This window comes from Besnoitia besnoiti, chromosome IX, assembly GCF_002563875.1.
Source record: "Besnoitia besnoiti strain Bb-Ger1 chromosome IX, whole genome shotgun sequence".
Taxonomy (NCBI): Eukaryota; Apicomplexa; class Conoidasida; order Eucoccidiorida; family Sarcocystidae; genus Besnoitia; species Besnoitia besnoiti.
The window spans coordinates 967,670-985,015 of NC_042364.1; the positions used below are offsets into that span (position 1 = coordinate 967,670).

The 17,346-nt window shown below is 58.2% G+C and overlaps 2 protein-coding genes across 2 annotated transcripts; one reads left to right on the top strand and one right to left on the bottom strand.

The window, feature by feature from the left end:
- Positions 1-1,463: 1,463 nt before the first annotated feature.
- Positions 1,464-8,331, top strand: BESB_013110 (uncharacterized protein; the record flags this gene model as incomplete). Its single annotated transcript, XM_029360041.1, has 8 exons — positions 1,464-2,973; positions 3,559-4,718; positions 5,014-5,068; positions 5,449-5,520; positions 6,126-6,199; positions 6,820-6,918; positions 7,027-7,236; positions 7,786-8,331. The coding sequence occupies 8 exons, from the start codon at positions 1,464-1,466 to the stop codon at positions 8,329-8,331; spliced, it is 3,726 nt and encodes a 1,241-aa protein (XP_029216708.1).
- An 857-nt stretch (positions 8,332-9,188) lies between these two features.
- On the bottom strand, positions 9,189-13,403 carry BESB_013120 (putative ribosomal protein L15; the record flags this gene model as incomplete). Its single annotated transcript, XM_029360042.1, has 7 exons — positions 9,189-9,364; positions 9,693-9,846; positions 10,075-10,242; positions 10,448-10,523; positions 10,999-11,073; positions 11,601-11,782; positions 12,696-13,403. The coding sequence occupies 7 exons, from the start codon at positions 13,401-13,403 to the stop codon at positions 9,189-9,191; spliced, it is 1,539 nt and encodes a 512-aa protein (XP_029216709.1).
- Positions 13,404-17,346: the final 3,943 nt, after the last annotated feature.

The window sequence follows — 17,346 nt, forward strand, 5'->3', positions numbered from 1 at the left end:
TTTCCCTTACCGTGAATCGCTCATCGCGGTGACGAGCGAGACAAGGTGAAACGATAAAAACGCAGATAGAAAGACACGGGATGATTTCGTACGCCCTTCAACTCTTCACTTGTACTGACTCTCCGTGTGGACAGGAACCTCTGCGCTGCAAGGAGTCTGCCATCCAGAGGGCCTCCAAACTCGCTGTTTAAAGTGCAGAGTGGAGTCGGCTCCGCTGCCGGAGCTCCACACGGGAGAGGGGAGAGTTGGAAAATGGATTTGCACTCATGGAGGAGCAAACCCGAATCACTGTTGTGCATGTCACGGACTCGCCTCTGCACACGGGGGGCCAGGCACTCTGGATTCGCCATCCTGAGTTCGGTGCTACCCGAGGCATCAAGCGCCTCTGCGTGCCTCCACCTCCAAAGCATCCATGGGATGCACTCTCTACTTTTAAGAACAGTGAAGTATATTAAGGAGACCAAATAGTATATCGCCTAGACTCCCTCAGGCTTTTCCGTGGAGACCCAGAAGCGTGGACCTGTCGATCCCTGAGGGCACGCGTCAGGAAGAAACCTTCCAGCCTGCTTCCGACGTGATACATCCGGAAGTCTGGTTATAAACCAATATTCGGGGTCGCTATCATGCTGCAACATGCCGTCGTTCTCGTGTAAGCAGGGGAAGTGATGCGACAGGCTGAATCCTGTATGATGGTCGTCTGCCTGAGGATGTTCTACCGGATGAGTCTGGATTTTTCGGCGGTCAGTCAGGCTCTCAGCATGCCCCGAGCTCATTCAGTTGACGCTGAATGGTCTGTGTGCTCGACGCCAACAAACGTGGTCCGTAGCTGAAAGCTTTGACAGGCGTCTGTGCTGCACACGCATGCACCGCATGCCATTCAGATTCTTTTCCGGTGTCTTCGTCCACGTCCTAGCGCGACGTGGCAACACAGAACAAGACAGGGTCCGAAAAAGACTTGAGTCTTTCTGTTCGGTATGTAAATACTCTCACACGCGTTTCTGTCTTTATTCATGCGTGTTCCCACTGGGGTGCTTGGGCGGTTCCCGTGCACGTGGCCGGTTGCTTCGTACATGCGAGCCCGGGCTTTAGAAGCCAAACAGTTGTCGCCAGATTTTCCTCTTTCTCAAAGGTAATCCGCGTTCTCGTGTCTTTTCTTCTCTTTACGTCTCACGTGTGTCGTGGTCTCCAGCCGCCTCTGATGCATGCAGGGCCGCGTTTTTTGAGTAAGCACGACGCTGGGTCGTCTGGGGTCACTCCGCCAAGATTCTGCGCGGTTTCTCTGACGCTCGCCCGCTCGGCAAATGTGTTGTCGACGAGGACTCTTTGTCCCCGGCGGCTTTTCGGATGAGGTTTGCTGAGTTGACTTGTTGGTTGCAGTCTAGTTCCGTGGGCGCCTGCCTGCTGGGCGCTGCTTACGCGTTCTCTTAGCTCGCGCTGTAGAGAGCCCTACGTGCGGCGCATGAATGGAGGCGGAACGGAATGGAAGCTACCCTTCGGCGGGTGATCCCGCCGAGACGAGGGCTGCCACGGCAACTGGAAGAATCCCAGACGGCGGCCTCGCGCCTTCCACGCTCGAAATTTCATATGAACTTTTGCTTTTTCCTCTTCAATCATCGACAGACCCCGGCATTCAAACTCGCCAAGGGGCCTTAGCTGCAACGACCGCGGCCATCCGCGAATCGCTCGCGCGCGGCCTTTACACCTCTCCATCTTCATCTGCTTTGTCTTCCTCAGCCGGCCGCGAAGACGATATTCACGTGAACGGCGAACACCCAAAGAAAGCGCCCTCGATCTGCGCGTCTCAGATCCCACCCCCCCAAGTGGAGTCTGCCGCGCTCGCTGTCTCCTTGCCTATATATGGAGGCGTAGCTGCCTCTTCAGGCCGCATAGGCGGGGTGGGCTCTGAACGGCGGGCCGCCGGCGAGAGGCCCCCTGCCGCGGCCGCAACCCTTGTCCAAGCCCTGCCTACAGTTTCTACTTTCTCGGCGTCTGCCTCGCTCCCTTCCGCGTACCCTTGGCTACCCGACCTGCATGTTGTGCGCCGTGAAGAAGAGGGGAAGGCGTGGCCCTGGCGGGGCTCCCCGGCTGTGACGTATCTGCTGCCTGTCTCTGCACGGGAGAGCAGACCCGCAGACGGCGAGAGACCGGGAGAAGGGCAGCCCGACGGCGCCCCCGTAGAGGCATGCAGCTCCTCGGGCCTGGCGCGCGGATCTGTGTTCCTTGGGCGAAAGCAAAAGAGCGTCTTGCGCCTAAAAAACCAAGCTGTCAGCGGCGTTCACTGTCGACTTCACTGGCGTATCGCCACCGACCGCCTGGTCGCCGTGACCGAGGCCGTTCTACTCGCAGCGCGCACATGCAACCCCGTGCGGGAGGCGCTGGGGCTGCCGTCCGCCTGCTTCGACGAGGGAGTCGCTCCAGGCCAGGCGAGCGCCGCGTCCTCTTCGTGTGGAGGCCTCAACGAGAATGCGACGGGAGGTGGTGCAGCTTGCAGTTTATGCGGCCATTTTCTGCTGCTTGACGCCGACGACGACGAGCTTTTTGGAGCCGACCAGCTTGGCGCGGACGCCCCAGACGGCGGCAGCGGGAGCGACAACGTGCCTCCTCCTTCGCCCTCGTCTTCTTCAGCTGCGTGTGCGTGGGGCTCCCGTTCTACGCGAGAGGCCTTCCTCTCACTCGAGCGCGACCCGCGAGTGGCGTCCTTCTGGCGCCCGCAGATGACGAGTCTCTTGACGCGGACGAACTTGCCGGCGGTATTTCTCGCCTTGGCGCGAACGGGGGAGGCGCTTCCCCCAGGCGACCGTGAGGAGGCAATCGTCTCCGTCGTCCGCCAACACCTGGACTCGAACCCCCTCGTCGAGCTCAGCGTCGCTGACGACTCCACAAACGGAACCTGGATTGGCGGCACGAAGCTCCACAGACAGCAGACCCCCGCAGAGTGGCCAGGAAAGGCGACGCTCTCCCTCAGCAAGCAGTGTACGTACGCTTTCGAGAGCCAGAGGCGACATGCCAAATGACTCGCGACTCAGAGGGCCGCTGCTTCTTCCAGTGTTCCCTAGCTAGGGATGCGGGGCGCGACGGATGCGCGAGCTACCGGTAGTCTGGCGAGTAGGGGTTCGAACCCAGGCGGACTCGAGTGCCCTCGAGCTTCAGTCGCCAAGCTGCGGCCGAGCCGAAGCACGCAACGAGCCAGTGTTACAGACTGTGTGTGCCGCGATCAGACCGCGGTCGTGTCTTGAGATGCGCATTCTGACCGACTGTTGACGAACCGTGGAGGGGATCTCAGAGGAAGGAATCAATGTCCTCCACGATACAGAATCATGCGTCTGTGTGCATATAAGTCTGTGGGTTTGGCAGCATGCTCATATTTGCGTGTCCTGGCAGGTAGAGATCCATGCTCTGACTAATACCGTACAGGAGTTGGCGTGTGGCGCTCCCAAGGCCCGTCCCTGTTTGCCTGAACCCTGGTTCTAGGCTACTTGGGATCGTTCGCGTTCATGAGTTCAGTCGTGTGTGTTTTCATTCGCTCTGTGTCTGCTCGGCTTTTTTCTGTCCCTTTAGACACCGCGTCGGAGCCGCCTGTGGCCGCCTTTCGCTGGGCTCTCGCAATCAAATGGCGTCGCACGCCGCTCTCCCCCCAGCCCGAGGGTTCGACGTCAGGCTCAGGCTCCTGCTCTTTTGCGTCCACCTCGTCGCCGTCTGCCGGGCCTTCGACCTCGCTCTCGAGGGCCGCAGACGTCCACGTGCCTGCGCCGGAGGGCCCGAAGAATGCTGGCGGCGCCACGAGCCCGGCGTTTTCGGTTTCTTCCACAACCGACCCGCACGCCGAGTCGCCACCGCCTTTTCCCTCGTCTTCCCCTCCGCAGCAGCAGGCCGCTGGCGCCGCAGCTGCTGGCGCGGGCGGCGGCGGTCCAAACGCCGACGAGAAGGTTGGCCTCGCCCAGACGGCGCGAGTGCCCCCCGGATCGGTTGCAAAGCGGGGCGGTGGCGAGCCTGGCGCTTTGCCGAGTCCCTCAGAGACCGCCACAGACCGGGGTCCCCGCGCCGCGCTCGCATCCTCTGTGATGCCTTCCGCACAGGCGGGCGACCTGCACGGCCCGACTGCGAGGGCGGAGCGGGGAGGCGGCAGCACGCGAGACGCGCACGCGGAGAAGGAAGGCGATACGCTGCGCGCTGGCGGGGACCCGCGAGCATTTTCTTCCTTCTCTCAAGAAGGGAGAGGAGCGAGGCGCGGAACGCAAGAGGCGAGCGCAAAAGCCAACGGCGAGACGCGTCGTGCCTCTCCAGAGGCGGCCGCTGCCGCAGCTCCACACGAACACCGCTCTCACACGGCGCCTGGCTTCGCCCCTGTGTCGCCGCCCCTATCGCTTGCCTCTCTCTCCACTGATGAGCGCGGGCCTGGTTCTTGCGGCCGCGGACGCGAGGGCGGCGCCGACGAGGAGAGAGACGTGAAGCGGGCGCGGCTGGCCTCCAGGGTAGACGAGAGAGGCGAAGGCGAGAAGGTGCCGTCCACGCCGAGCGATGTGAGCTGGGGTTCCGAGACCCCTGGAGGGCCTTCCGCCCCGGGGAGACCTGAGCGCGGCTCACACCGGGAGCGGGGCGCAGGCCGCCTCGCCCAGAAGCTGCAGAGGCTGATGAAGGAGAAGCGCGAGCTGGAGGACGAGATGCAACAGCTTCTTCTCGAAAACGAGGAACTGAGGGACATCGAGCGACAGAGACAGGTGCGGAGGGAGTAGAAACACGCAGGCTCACCGGGACACAACAGAGAGAAGGTGGAGCCTCCCACGCGAGGCAGCGGCGGAAGATGCTGCACTCGAAGCTCTGCTCTCTTGGATTCCCTTTTTTTCCAACTTGACACGCTTGCAGCTCGGCCCTGCGTTGTTCCTACACGGGGGCGTTTGCCTCGTAAACGGCCATGCAGCGTCTTGTGGCTCAATCGCCTTCTCACCTTTAAGGAGTTGACCGCGGCATCGCATTTTCCACGTTTTCTTCGCTGGTGTGATGCGTGGCGCGCAGGACGAGAGCGCCGCTGCGGAGAAGGCTCTCGAGGAAACTCGAGAGAATTGGAAAGGTACCCGGCTTAGACGCGAGCAGCCAATCACTCACGTACCGACCGGACGGTCGGGTCTCTCAACAGACTTTCTTTGTTTACATTTTGATAGCCGGATCTTTTCCGAGATAATTCACATGATATGCGGCGGGACGCGGCGCCCTGAGGGGCGAGTCCCTCGCGGCTCCACCCCCCTGCCTGCACTTGGCCTGCGTCATTTGAGTTTTCCCTCTTTGGGGTGGCGCTCCATTCTTCCTGCCCGTTCTCGCTTGCATCCGTAGACTTCAGACTTTTCTGTGCTGCGCCGCCAGGCGGCCCCGCCCCGTGGGAGGGCGGCACTGTCAATCTGTGGAGGTAGAGAAATGTGAACGCTGCCCTTTTATTCTCCGTCCTCCGCGCAGCTGCGCAGGAAACCTTACAAAACTTGGAGGCGGAGGCGGCTCGTCGCCAGGCTGAGCAGGAAGCTCTAAGAGGTACGGACACAGGAAGGTGATCCACAAAGCTGGATGTAATTCTGTATTCACATTCGATTATGCATGCGTTCACATCTGCGAAAACGGCCTGGGTGTCGGGGGCGAAGGAGGACGACAGGGAGAGCGGCCCTGGGTGGTGGGCAGGGAGGATGAAGGGTCCGACGGAATGGACGTGCGGCTTCGCGCACGCTCGTCGTCGGATGCGGCTCTGTTCTCTCGAATTGATTTGCCTCTTGAACTCGAACACTTTTAGCTGTCTTAAGCAGTCCAGTGGGGTGGTGGTGTACTGCAATCATAAAGAACTCTCGGGAGTCTTTGGGCGGACTCGTTTGCTGGCCTCAGGGCTTCGCTTGCTTGTGGAGTTTCGGTGTGTTGTCTCTTTCTGCATGTTCCCGCCTCGTCACCCATGCTGTGTCCTCTGCTTATCACGTGTTCCAGGCCTCCGTGCCTGCTTGTCTCGTGGCCTCTGGCTCGCTGTTCCTTTTCGGCGGTGCTTCTTCGGTCTTTGCACCGGTTCGTCTCTCTCAGGCGTGCGAGGTGTGGGCGACGCGTGTCTGTTGGTTCCTCGATTCACATGTCTTCGTTTTCTCTTCGTTTGTGAGCAGAGAGCGCACGCGAGCAGCAGGCAGCTGCGGAGCGGTCTCGCAGGGAGCTAGAGGGCCGCCTGGAGAGGCAAGAGGTGAGAAGAAAGAAGTTATTCAGGGAGATGCGGCGCAGGGACGCGAGCGCAGCTGAGAGCTCACTCAAGGAGGGGCGCCAGATAGGCAAAAGAAACAGAATGAGAGACAGAGAATCGACTGCAAGATTTACTGAGGAGTGCTGGCGAAACCCTCGTGAGACGGTTTTGAGTTTTAGGGTTTCGTCTTCCTCAAAATGTATTTTTTCTCCCGCAGCAAGTGCGTGGATCAGAGTTCGCGCACACCTAGTCGGTATTCTTGCTCCCGGTGTAGTTCTTTCAATTTACTAGAATAAACCCTCAAATCAGCGAATCCGTGCCCTCGCTAAGTTCGTGGCCTGAAGTTCGATGATATCGCCCTTCAGCAAGCCGAGGCAAGAGCAAGCTGAAAGGATCACAGGGCTTCATCGTGTTGCTGGCTTCGAAAAGGAAACGATGATTCTTCCGGCACTGCAGGCTCAGAGTGTGGAGCGATATGCACCAGGAAGCCCCGAAGTCATTTGTCCATTTCTAGCGCTGATGTTGTCCTTCTCACGTACATTTAAAACCTCTTTGCGTCGAAACAAGCGTGTGCATGCGATATGAACGACGCGGGGCGTATGCTCTTTTTATTTTCATTCTAGAACGAGTGGCTCGAGGAGAGGAACCGACTGCAGGCGACAGCTGCAGCGCTCGCGGAGGAGACCAAGGCCCTGCGAGAGGCCCTCGCCGAGAACAAGAAGGTGAGAAATAGTCGGAATCAGGAGATATCTGTTCTTTGGTCCTAGCCGCCCCCGCCCTTCGGCCACCTTTTCTTCTTTCTCTGTTGCTCTGCGTGTCGTGCTTCTCAGACCCTCGAGCAGTATGTGGCTATCTGCGCGAGTGTGAGGGAGCAGCTGCACCACCTCCCGCGGGTCGCCCACGCCTCAGGGGCTCCAGAGAGCTTCAGGCGACCGCCGGCGTCGGCGTTCGCGTCATGCCTGGCCTTGGCACCCGCTCAAGAAGCCCAGCAAGAAGCGACGGCACCGGGGGGCGTCGCGCCGCGTGGAGACGACGGAGAGGTAGGGCGGGAAGTCGAAAAGGCGGCGACAAGCAGGAGAGGGGAGACAGTCATCCGCACAGACTCTCAGGAAGACTTGGTTCATATATATGCATATATCTGGGGATACAGTGGTTCATATATATATATATACAAATATGTGAATATGTTGACAGTTTTGTATATACTGTTACTGTGTCGCGGATGCCAGCTTGTGCTTGCGTATTTGAGGGTCTACTCGTGCCGCTATGCGTGATCCAGCGGGATCGCCATGCCTCATTAGCTGCTTCTGTGTCCTTTTTTTTATATCTACGTATCAGCGAGTTTGTATTCACTTTTGTATATCAGTGCCATGAGTGTGGATACCGGATGCATTCGGCGAACGGCCCCGCAGTCAGAGATGCGAGTAGGCCCCCGGCTTCGCGCCTGCCTCTGCAGGAGTGGCTGCGCGCGCTGCGGACCCGTTTCTCCGCTGCTGGGCTCCGCGCTTCGCATGCGTTTCTCGACTTGCAGCCTTGTGAGGCGAGTGCGTTTACGCAGAGGCTGGTGCTTGTTCTCTCTCGCTCTGCAGGCGGAGGACGAGAGGAACGTCGACGGCACACTTCGGTCGCAGGGCCAAGCGAGTCTGGAAGATCTCCTTGACGAGGTGCCCGTCCCCGGGTCGTTCTCCTCGCGCGAGCTGCCTTCGTTCGGCTGCTCTGCTGCGCCTCCGCAGGCGGCGAGTCCCGGGCCTTCCTCTGCTGCAGGTTTCTCAGGCGCATGCAGATCCAGCGACTCTGTCCTGTGCGTGAGCCAAAGCCGAAAAGCGAGTCAGCCGCGCGCGGCGGAGAGAGCGGAAGGCCGCGCAAGAGCCGAGAAGGGCGGTGGATGCGAAGACGCACGACGCCTGAGTCAGCTGACAGCCCGCCTGCGAGCGGACCCGGGCCCCGAGGGGCGGCGCGCCTGGCGCCCGTCGCATGAGCGTAGAGACCGCGAAGCGCAGCGGGGGAGCCAAGAGACAGGGATGAGGGACAAGGCCCCAGAGCGGGCGGGCGAGAACGCGAGGGCACCCGGCGACGCTGCGGCAGACGCGTTTTCTGCCAGCGTCCACGACGACCTGCTGAATTTCTTAGAGTGAAAGCGGGTTTACTGAAGACGCATGCTTCGCACTGGCACATCCGCCTAGCGCTTCCAGCCAGTCCTGCGTAGTAGAGTCGGAAGTGAAGGGTGTTTTGAACGGCGCGGCAGCGCTCATCACCAATGAAACTGTGCGGTGCTCATTCCAGCTCTTTTCCAACGGCTTTAGCTTTTTCAACATCATACCTTGTCACTCGAAACCCAGCGCGGGTCTCCGTCCGCCAGGCGGCTGCGCCTGACGCGCTGACGCGCGAGTCTCAGTCTGTACACCGCAGGAGAGTCACTATGCTTATGCGACAGGTGCCCTGTGTGCAGCTTTCTCACTGCTCTCTCTCTCTGCGGGTGTGGGGGCTGGGGCGAGGGGAGCCAGGCCGCGTTCAGCTCGAACCCAGACAGCGCAGAGGCTCAGCCGAAGTAGCCAAGTGCTTCATTGACGCTTTTCGAATGCGGTCAGGCGCTTGGAGTTCATACGCGTCAACCGCGCGGGCTTCCGAGAACGCAGGAGCATTGCACACAGCCAATGTACATACGTACACATACATACATATATGTATATTTATGGATATCCGGGGACTCATCCTGCAGCACTCCTCCCGCCCCATGATAAAGGATGTGCAAACGTTTCCAGGGTCACGTGGACGTGCGAAAAACACGGTCCCAACAGAAGCACCTCACGGGAGCCGCACTCTGATGATAACGGGACCCTACTGGCGGCAGTGGCTTCCAATAAACCAAGACATTATAGTTCCTGGAGTACTAAAGATGACTCCGGTTTGCGGAACTGGAGCACATAGCATGCCGCGGGCCCCACCCTCTATTTTCTGTTTCCTCTTTCGAGTCTTCCCGCCGTCGCTTTGTTCAGTCTGCTCGCTCGCCGTCGTTCTGCTTCGCTTTTCGCTCCGCCTCCTCAGCTTCTTGCTGGCGAGTCAACTCCGCAGCCAGAGTCTCACGCAAGCGGAAGCGCTTGAGCAACCGCTCCTGAAGGTCGTCCACGCTCTCGCGGAGATCGGGCGCACTCCGGTCAACTGCTTCCCCTGAGAGACCGAAACCAACGCGCACTCGCTTGTCGAACACCAATCGATTCTGTGTAACGTTGCCTTACAAACAGTCCTGCCAGCTGTCCTGGCTACATCGAGGAGCCTTCTGAATCCACCCGCGCAGTGCTTACAAGTGCACGATCCCCCCCTCTCTCTCTCTAGGTGCATGTAACGCATAGCTATTTACCTATATATCTCGATACATATAAATGCGTGTAGATAGATAGATACAGATGGGGTAGTTACGTCCAGCGTAGATTGTCAAGCCCATCGAACTAGCGCGTTATTCGGAAGACGGTCCTCGAATGGCATCGCATTTTTTTACCTTTGGCGATGAGCGCCTCAGCCTCGAATTCGGCCAGCTCCGTCTTGAGGCTGCGTTCCTCGTCAATGAGCCACTGCGGCTTCACGTACTTGACTACGCAGCCCCGCGCTCTCATCTTCTCAAGGTAGTGAAGCATTTCGAGATTCGGTCGCGCCTGTTAACAAAAGCCGCGCACGCCCCTGCCGCTTTTCTGCACTCGCCTTTCGCGTTCTTTTGCGCTGGATGTCTAGGCTAGAAGCGGCGCCTTTCAGCGGTGCAGGAAGGCCCTTCCTGCTCAGCTCGTCCTCAACCCTGGAAAGTCCACACAGCCAACTATATCTTGAATACTCTGTGTTAGCGGCAGCGACTCCGGTGGACCCCTGCAAAAGAGTTCTTGGCTTACAGTCCGCGGAAGGACTTCGAATTTGTAGGGCTTGATGTGGGCCCGCAGGTTGAGGCGATTGCGGTAGACGATAATCACCTCGCCTCCCACTCGCCGAATAGCATCAATCGATGACTGGTCGGCTCCTGCGACTTCGATGCTGATTTTGTACGGGAAGGGGTAGTCATTCTGTGAGCGAGGCGGACGCAGGAGCTTGAAGGAAAATGAAGACCCGAAGAACAACGCCACGACGCGCACAAAACTCCGAGGATCAAGAGACTAGCTAAAATGCAGCAAGAGCAAGCGTGCCGCACGCACTGAAACCTCCGCTAGCGAAAATGCCGTCGCGAGGGGACGGGAGAGCGAGGACCCCAGAGGAGAGGATGAGGCTTACCACATTGAACAGCTTGACGCCGTTCTTCACCTTGACGCATCTGCTGTCGTGGAGATGACGCTGAGTGATTGTGAACCTGATAAGACAGCACGCGAGAGGGAACGCCATCCAAACGCTGCACACGGCGATGCCGAGTTGTCAGACCACATTATCTGTTCGCAGCCCAACTCAGGCTGAAACAAATAAGGTACTTGCATCCCGTGCCTGTTTTTTCCGGTGTCACATCCGCGCGAGACCCCGGCAATTGGTCAGCGTTCACCGCCACACGAATCGAGCAGGCGACCGAAAAAAACTGGAAATGCTGAAGGATTTCTAGCGAATGGGGTGAAGCACCACAGCGCCGCCCGCCAGATCCGCAGAAGCTCCTCAGGCTGCCCCAGTCGGCGACAAAACGCCACACTCTCACGCGTCCGCCGTCGCATGCTCAGCGGGAGACTCGTGCGGCCGCCATCCTGCGAGCTTCCATGGATATGCATCAGTGAGAGTGTATAGCCTCTGTAGAGATCTACGAGTAGACGATGTAAAGCAACGCGATAGAGCGGCTGTCTCACCGTGTGTCGAGGCGACCGCTTTCGATGAATGTGCGGATTTTCGCCAGATTGAGAGGCTCGAGCACCCTGCGCTGCCTGCAGAATCGGCGCGTGCCACAACCGAGAGAGCAGAGATGGACGCCGTGCGCATCATGCCTCCTCGTCCTTTCCCCCGATCTTAACGTTCCCGCCACGCTTTAGCCTGTATAGGCATGCAAGCTCTCGACGCCTGCCTCCTGTGCCGAAGGCTCGACGTATTCACGCAATACACAAAATGCACTATGCTCCCATATACATACACATATATATGTATATACATGTATATACATAAATGTAAATATATATATAGTCCCCCAAGTATTCTACCGCTTGCATGCGGACGTAAGCCTCGTCTCGCGTGCAGCTGCTAAGTCTACGCTTCGGGAGCTGCGAAGAAGGTTCGCGCGGTAGGCATCCACCGACCAGGCTTTCAGCAACGGCGCCTCAGCACCCGCGTGGAGTGTCCCGCGGCGAAAGCGTCAAGACCGTACACGTAAATTCACTTCACGTTCACCCGCAAAAAAAGTATGGAACGTCAATCGACGCGGGGCGGACTGCCGCCGCCACCGAGACGGTGTTTTTACCGCGCGAGCCAGGCATCTGGCCATTTGGGAATGCGCTTGTAGAGCGGGTTTTTCCCGCCTTCAAAAGTTCGGCTCCGCGGCCCCTTGTAGCGGCCCGCCTGCTGGTGAACGTGCTTCCACCGGATGCCTTTCGCGTTGCTCTTGTCTCCTCGACCCCGGCGGCGCTTGGGCTTGCGCTTGTACTGAGAGACAGCACGGAGACCCACACGCGGAGGCAAAGTTAACAGCAACAACAAAAACAGAGACGCCACGGCAGACATTCCCATCGAGCGAACTCGTGGCAGAAGCTGGCATGCGCATTCCGCACAAAGGCGAGCGCCACACCCCAGCCGGGACGCCGAGCCGAGGTCGGCAGGAGACATTAGAGAAGAAGAGCGGGGAAGCCTATCAACTCCAAGAAAAGATGCAGCAGAAAAGGGTAAGAGCCAGCACGGCGACTCCGTCCTCTTTGCTTTCGCACCACGCGGGAGGCGGTTTCGGGCCTCTCTCCCTCAGCTGCGTACAGAGCAGAGACGTCGACCGTCCAAACCCGCCGCGACGAATGACGTTCTTCTGTCACTTCGCTCTGGGCGGTGGCTGCTTTTGGGTGGATGTTTCATTCGGATTTGTCAGGCACGCGGACAGACGGAAGATGCGCCAAAGAGGAGACACCGGTAGCACGGCAACTGCGCTGACGTGGGGTCACGCCAAGACACGATTCACGGGGCAGCGGTGTGTCGTCTCAGCTCTTCCTGTCCTCTCGACCGCTGGGACTTCTCATCTTAACTGGTATGCCTTTCATCCAGGTTATGGAGAGATCGCTGTATGCCGCATTCAGACTGTCTACAGTTCTATACTTACGTACTGGCTCACAAATTCTACAGTGTCAAGCCAGCCCAAATGCACGCTCTGCAAGAGCTCTACAGAACCTTTCACCTCCTCTCTAACTAAGCCTAACAACCTCGCTTGACCCGCTCTAGCGGTCCGTTTGGAAGAGACGCTACGAAGCGGCCAGAGGGTCACACATCCAAGAGTTCAGGCGTCTCCGCTTGAGTGCACTTCGTTCTTCTTGCCAACCAGAGGCGGAGCAAAACACGCCCCGGCGAGAAGGCTCACCATGAGCCTCAGATTTCGGGCTTCAATGGGGAAGACAGGCTTGCGAACGCGCGCGAATCGACGGTTGAAGGGATGGGGACGAAAGAGGCCTCGCGACCCATCATGGAACTGCTCCCGGGTGACACGCAAAGTGCAGCTCTGCTCCCCCTGGCGTCCTTCTCCGGCCGCGTCGTCCTGCGCGCCTCCGCGGGCCTCATGGTTCGACAGCAGGCGCGAAGAAAGTCGCAAGAAAGGGAGGGTGAAAACTGAAGACGCATGCAGTCTCCGAGGTGCGGAGGGGCACGGCGACGCGGGGGGGAGGTCGTGGGGACAGTTTTTGAGCGGCGAGGCTCGCTCCACGCCAGGAAAGAAGCCGGCATTGAGAGCGCCGATGCGGAAGGTGACGAGGAGAACGACGACGCGCCTCTGGTGAAAGAAGGCGAGCACGACGGAGACGGTCCGGCGAACGGCAGACAGGATGGAGCAGCAGAGCCCGCCACCGAGAGCAGATCGTGGCTGCCGCACATGTCGCAGCTTCGCTGCAGACGGTATGACGCGGACGTTCCCCTCCTGGGTACGCCGGAACGAGCGGAAGAAAGATGTGGCGAGAGCAGAGACGGAAAAGAGCAAGGCGACGGACGGCTGCCCCCCGATGACGTTAGGCGGGAAGAGAGCTGTGAAAAGAGGCCCTGGCGCCGGATCTTCGCCGTGCTTTCCCGAGCGCACCATTCCAGCGAGGGGGGGACGGACACGGAAGAGCAGGACGACAGAGAACGGCTGGAAAGCCAGGAGAGAAGCTGCGAGCAGGGTCTATACAGAGGAAGAGAGGAGAGAGGGACAGAAGAGACACGACGAGACACGAGATAGCCGACCGGGAAGCAGCGAGGGGGCACGGAAGATGGCAGCGAGGCGCCGCGAACCGCAGGCCCCGACAAAGAGGCCGGAAAGGGGGGCAGACGCGATTCTGGACGTGAACCCGAGACCGTACAAAGAGAGCAAAATACATCGGAATCCACCCCCCTGACGCGTCTAGCGAGGCGCGTCACCAGGCGGGGGGACCGTCCCCCGACGACGGGCCTCATGCTCGGAACACGTGAAGATGGTAAGGCGAAAGGCAGCCGCAGAGAGTCACTGCCGCCGAACCTGGCGAAAAGGAGACTGTGTGCAAGAACTCGGGCGGAGCAGCCACGTGTCAGAGTCAGTGCCTGGCGATATTCCGTTTTCTCCCGAGGTGGAGCTTGGGCCAGACACCTGGGCCCAGCCCCCCCCCCCCGCGCCGAGCAAGAGCTTCGTTTTGAGACCCTCAGCCGCGGGTGAAACTGCTCTCCCGGGTATGCGCCTTCATGGAAATGAACACTCCTGTCTTCTCGTCGCAGTGACCATGCTAGTCGTATGAGATGTGAACTCCGGAAGGCGCCGCCACAGCACAGACCGAGCAGGCTCAAGGCCTGGAGTTCCTGGCTCAGCGTGTGTGCGATCTCCTGCCTGACTCGGGCCTCGCTTCACGAAGCGGTCACTCATGATCCAACGGAAATACCGCATATGCAGGCAACGCGTAGATTCGAAGATTGACTAAACCGCAAAATCTAGAGTGTCCCAGAGCTGGCGACCGCAGAAGGTCGCGTCATGCCGCTTGCGGGACGTGAGACCGCGAGGGAAGCACGGGCAGGAAGAAACTAACACTGCCTACGTGAGAATACAAACAAGTCTGAAGGCCATTAGACACGTATTTCCAAAATAAACGGAGGCGTGTGTTCTGCAGGCGAAGAAATTCTTGGGAGTGACGTGCAAGTTCGGAGCCCAACCAGGCGAGCCGCAAAGTCAGTTGCTGGTAAAAGCGGCCGTAGCGCTTTTCGGGGACTGAGCAAGTGGCATCGACATGATTAAACATGTGCGATTTTGCGCATGCGTGGCTAATGACTGAAGTACTGAACTGTCGCGACTCAGATATGAAAGAGCAATGACCAACACGGAGACAGCTTCGTGGTAGGTGAACCCCTGACGCTCGCGGTATTCTGCAGAGGCATGTCGTCGTGCCGTGCGTGTGAGAAGTCGGAGGCTGGAGTTCGTTGTCTGCACTGTTTCTGCACGCTCCATGAGTGAATTGCGAGACACTCAGCTTGTCCTACCTCTTAACTTCAGACGAGCGTCGCCTAAATACCGTCAAGAGCCCAGCATGTCATATCAACAACGCAATGGTGTCACGGTCTACACTGATTCCGCCTGGGCAGTCGTACTCTCTCCTAGTTGCAGGCACGTCCTCTTGTAACTTCCCTTATGAAGAGGTCGAGCCCGGCGATACACAATCTAGCACCGCATTTCAACGAAGGGCCTTAGGCCGTTGAACTCTTCTCAGAGAATTCCTAAAGCGTCGAGGATACTCGTCTCTCGGTAACGTTCCTCAGACTCTCATTCGGAAGCCCAACATCTCAGGTTCATACGCGAACGAAGTAACTGTCTTCTACGTAAACAGCTGAAGGTGAACGAATTTCAGCAGATAAGTGGCTGTAGAGTCTCGGGGATTCGCCTTGTCAGCACTCTTTCCGCTATCGGGTGGCCATGATATCCTTCTCTCAGTCTGCAGAGGTCACGGTGCAACTCCCCCCACTGTGGAGTTTGTCCCTACATCACGCCATTTCAGGCTGCCAGTATTCCAGAGTTCTTCAGACTACGGGCTGCCTACGTAATCTCAGAGCGCTCACTTGCTCCGTCTGCGACTCTGTGCGCCGCATGCGGCATTCGGTGATGAGTCGCGCGTAAAGCATACGCAGGACCGCGCGTCGCCTAATGATTGGGGAGTGCCAAATTTGTCACACACAAAGGGTGCATTCACTGTTCCGTGGTCCACCTCTGGCCAACGCAGCATCCACGCTCCTTGCAATTGTACAGTAATACGTCTCGTGGCATCGTGATATGCATACCGCGAGCAAAACGGTCTGCCGGCAGCTCCATTCGTCATTGAGAGCTTCTGTGACGCCCATATGATTAACCTGTAAAACAAAAGATCCTTTTTTGCGGCAACCATACAATGTCGCCTATGAATGAAGCAGTGCACCATAATCTACGCGCTTTTTGACCGCCGGACGTGAGGTTGATTTTCCACGACGGATTCGTCCGGGACAAACTTCAAAGCACAAGGCAAACTGCACAAAAAACAGATGCAATTGACGCCATATGATCCAGCTTGAATACAACGCCACATGTGCGGCAGATACATTGCGGAGGCAGAGTGAAATAAGATCTCCGACCTACTTTCCTACCGAACACTTCGTGTGGTGCCTGGTTCACTATCCTCCCAGCGTGTGGCAGCATATATTGTTTTTGATTATAGCGCTTCATATCATTGCTGTACAGCTGCACCGACCGGCACGCACCATCCGCAGTACTAACTTGCGCTGCGGTCCTAGCAAGGCCTTCAGCTTCGTCGGCCGTCTTTAGAAAAGATCGATTTGGCGTGCCATGAACCAAGTAGATCGGGTTGCAGTCTGACGCGCACTGCTGCTGCCCTGACCGCTGGACGCGTCCAGTCTGGCGAGCCGCATCCTCCTCCAAAATGGCCGCGGTCTTCTATGTTCCGCCGGAAATACGGCAGCTGCAGACGCAGCTGGTGCTTGTCCAAAACCGGATGCGTCTCTTGTCCCGCCTCCGCACGAGCGACGTATCCCACTTGTGGAAGAAAGAAGTACGGGCCAGTGGGATCTGGTACTGGACAGCCCATTGTAACCGGGAGCACGGAAGCTGTGGCACGCCGAGTTGCTGGAATAGATCTGCGACAGCAGCGGCTGTGTGACCGACGGATTTACAAAGATGAGAGGCGGCGGCAGCGTATGTCCAAGCGTTTCCTGCTCCTTCCTTTGCAAGTAAACTGCGAATTCCTGTCCAGCGTGGCAAAGTGCTGAAGCAGCACATGGGCTCCATTTGCATATGGATGTCACTCACCCCCATGTCAAAACAGATTGGCGATACAAGTGGCGTTTGCCATTGGACGGCGCCTGGATGGTTGACGATTCCCGCAGTGCTACGGCAAAAAACTGGCAGAAAATGAGGCTGCGCGAATACGATTACACTCTATCCGTGTGCTGTGGTATAGGATACCATAAATCCGAAAATTGCTGAGGGTGGGGGTGGTAACCCCATAATCGGTGCCCCCCCCGTACCTCCGCCCTCTTGAAGGACGATACGCCTGGCATTCCGCTCGCCCTGGCTCTGCATCCCAAGCTGTCCGCACGGCTAAGCTACCTGAACGTTTCTCGTCTTCCATAATCCCCATGCAAGTAGGGCCGCTGTCTCCCGGTCATAGGGTGAAATCTCCTGTAGTGAAGTGTACGACTCCGTCAGTTTAGAGTTCTGTTCACTTTCCAGTGCCTCGGATACTATCTAGGAGCTGGCGAACGCTTTCCTGGCGACCAACGGTGTCTTCGGAATACCCGCAAGGCATGTCGTTGGTGAGAGAACCATCGAACCAGGCCTAGATTGTGTCCCAATAATGTCGGCACCTTTGAGCGAAGCTGCTGCTTTTACCGCGGGCAGCTGTCCCTCCAAAACACCACCAAGTCTCGGGTCTGGGTAGGCGTCAGCAGCACGGTATAGTATCGATTCGGCGTGTCGTTCCAGTTGAGAGGAAAGGGGTTTCCCCCGTTTCTGAGCATGGAGTGCGTCTTGGACTTCCTCC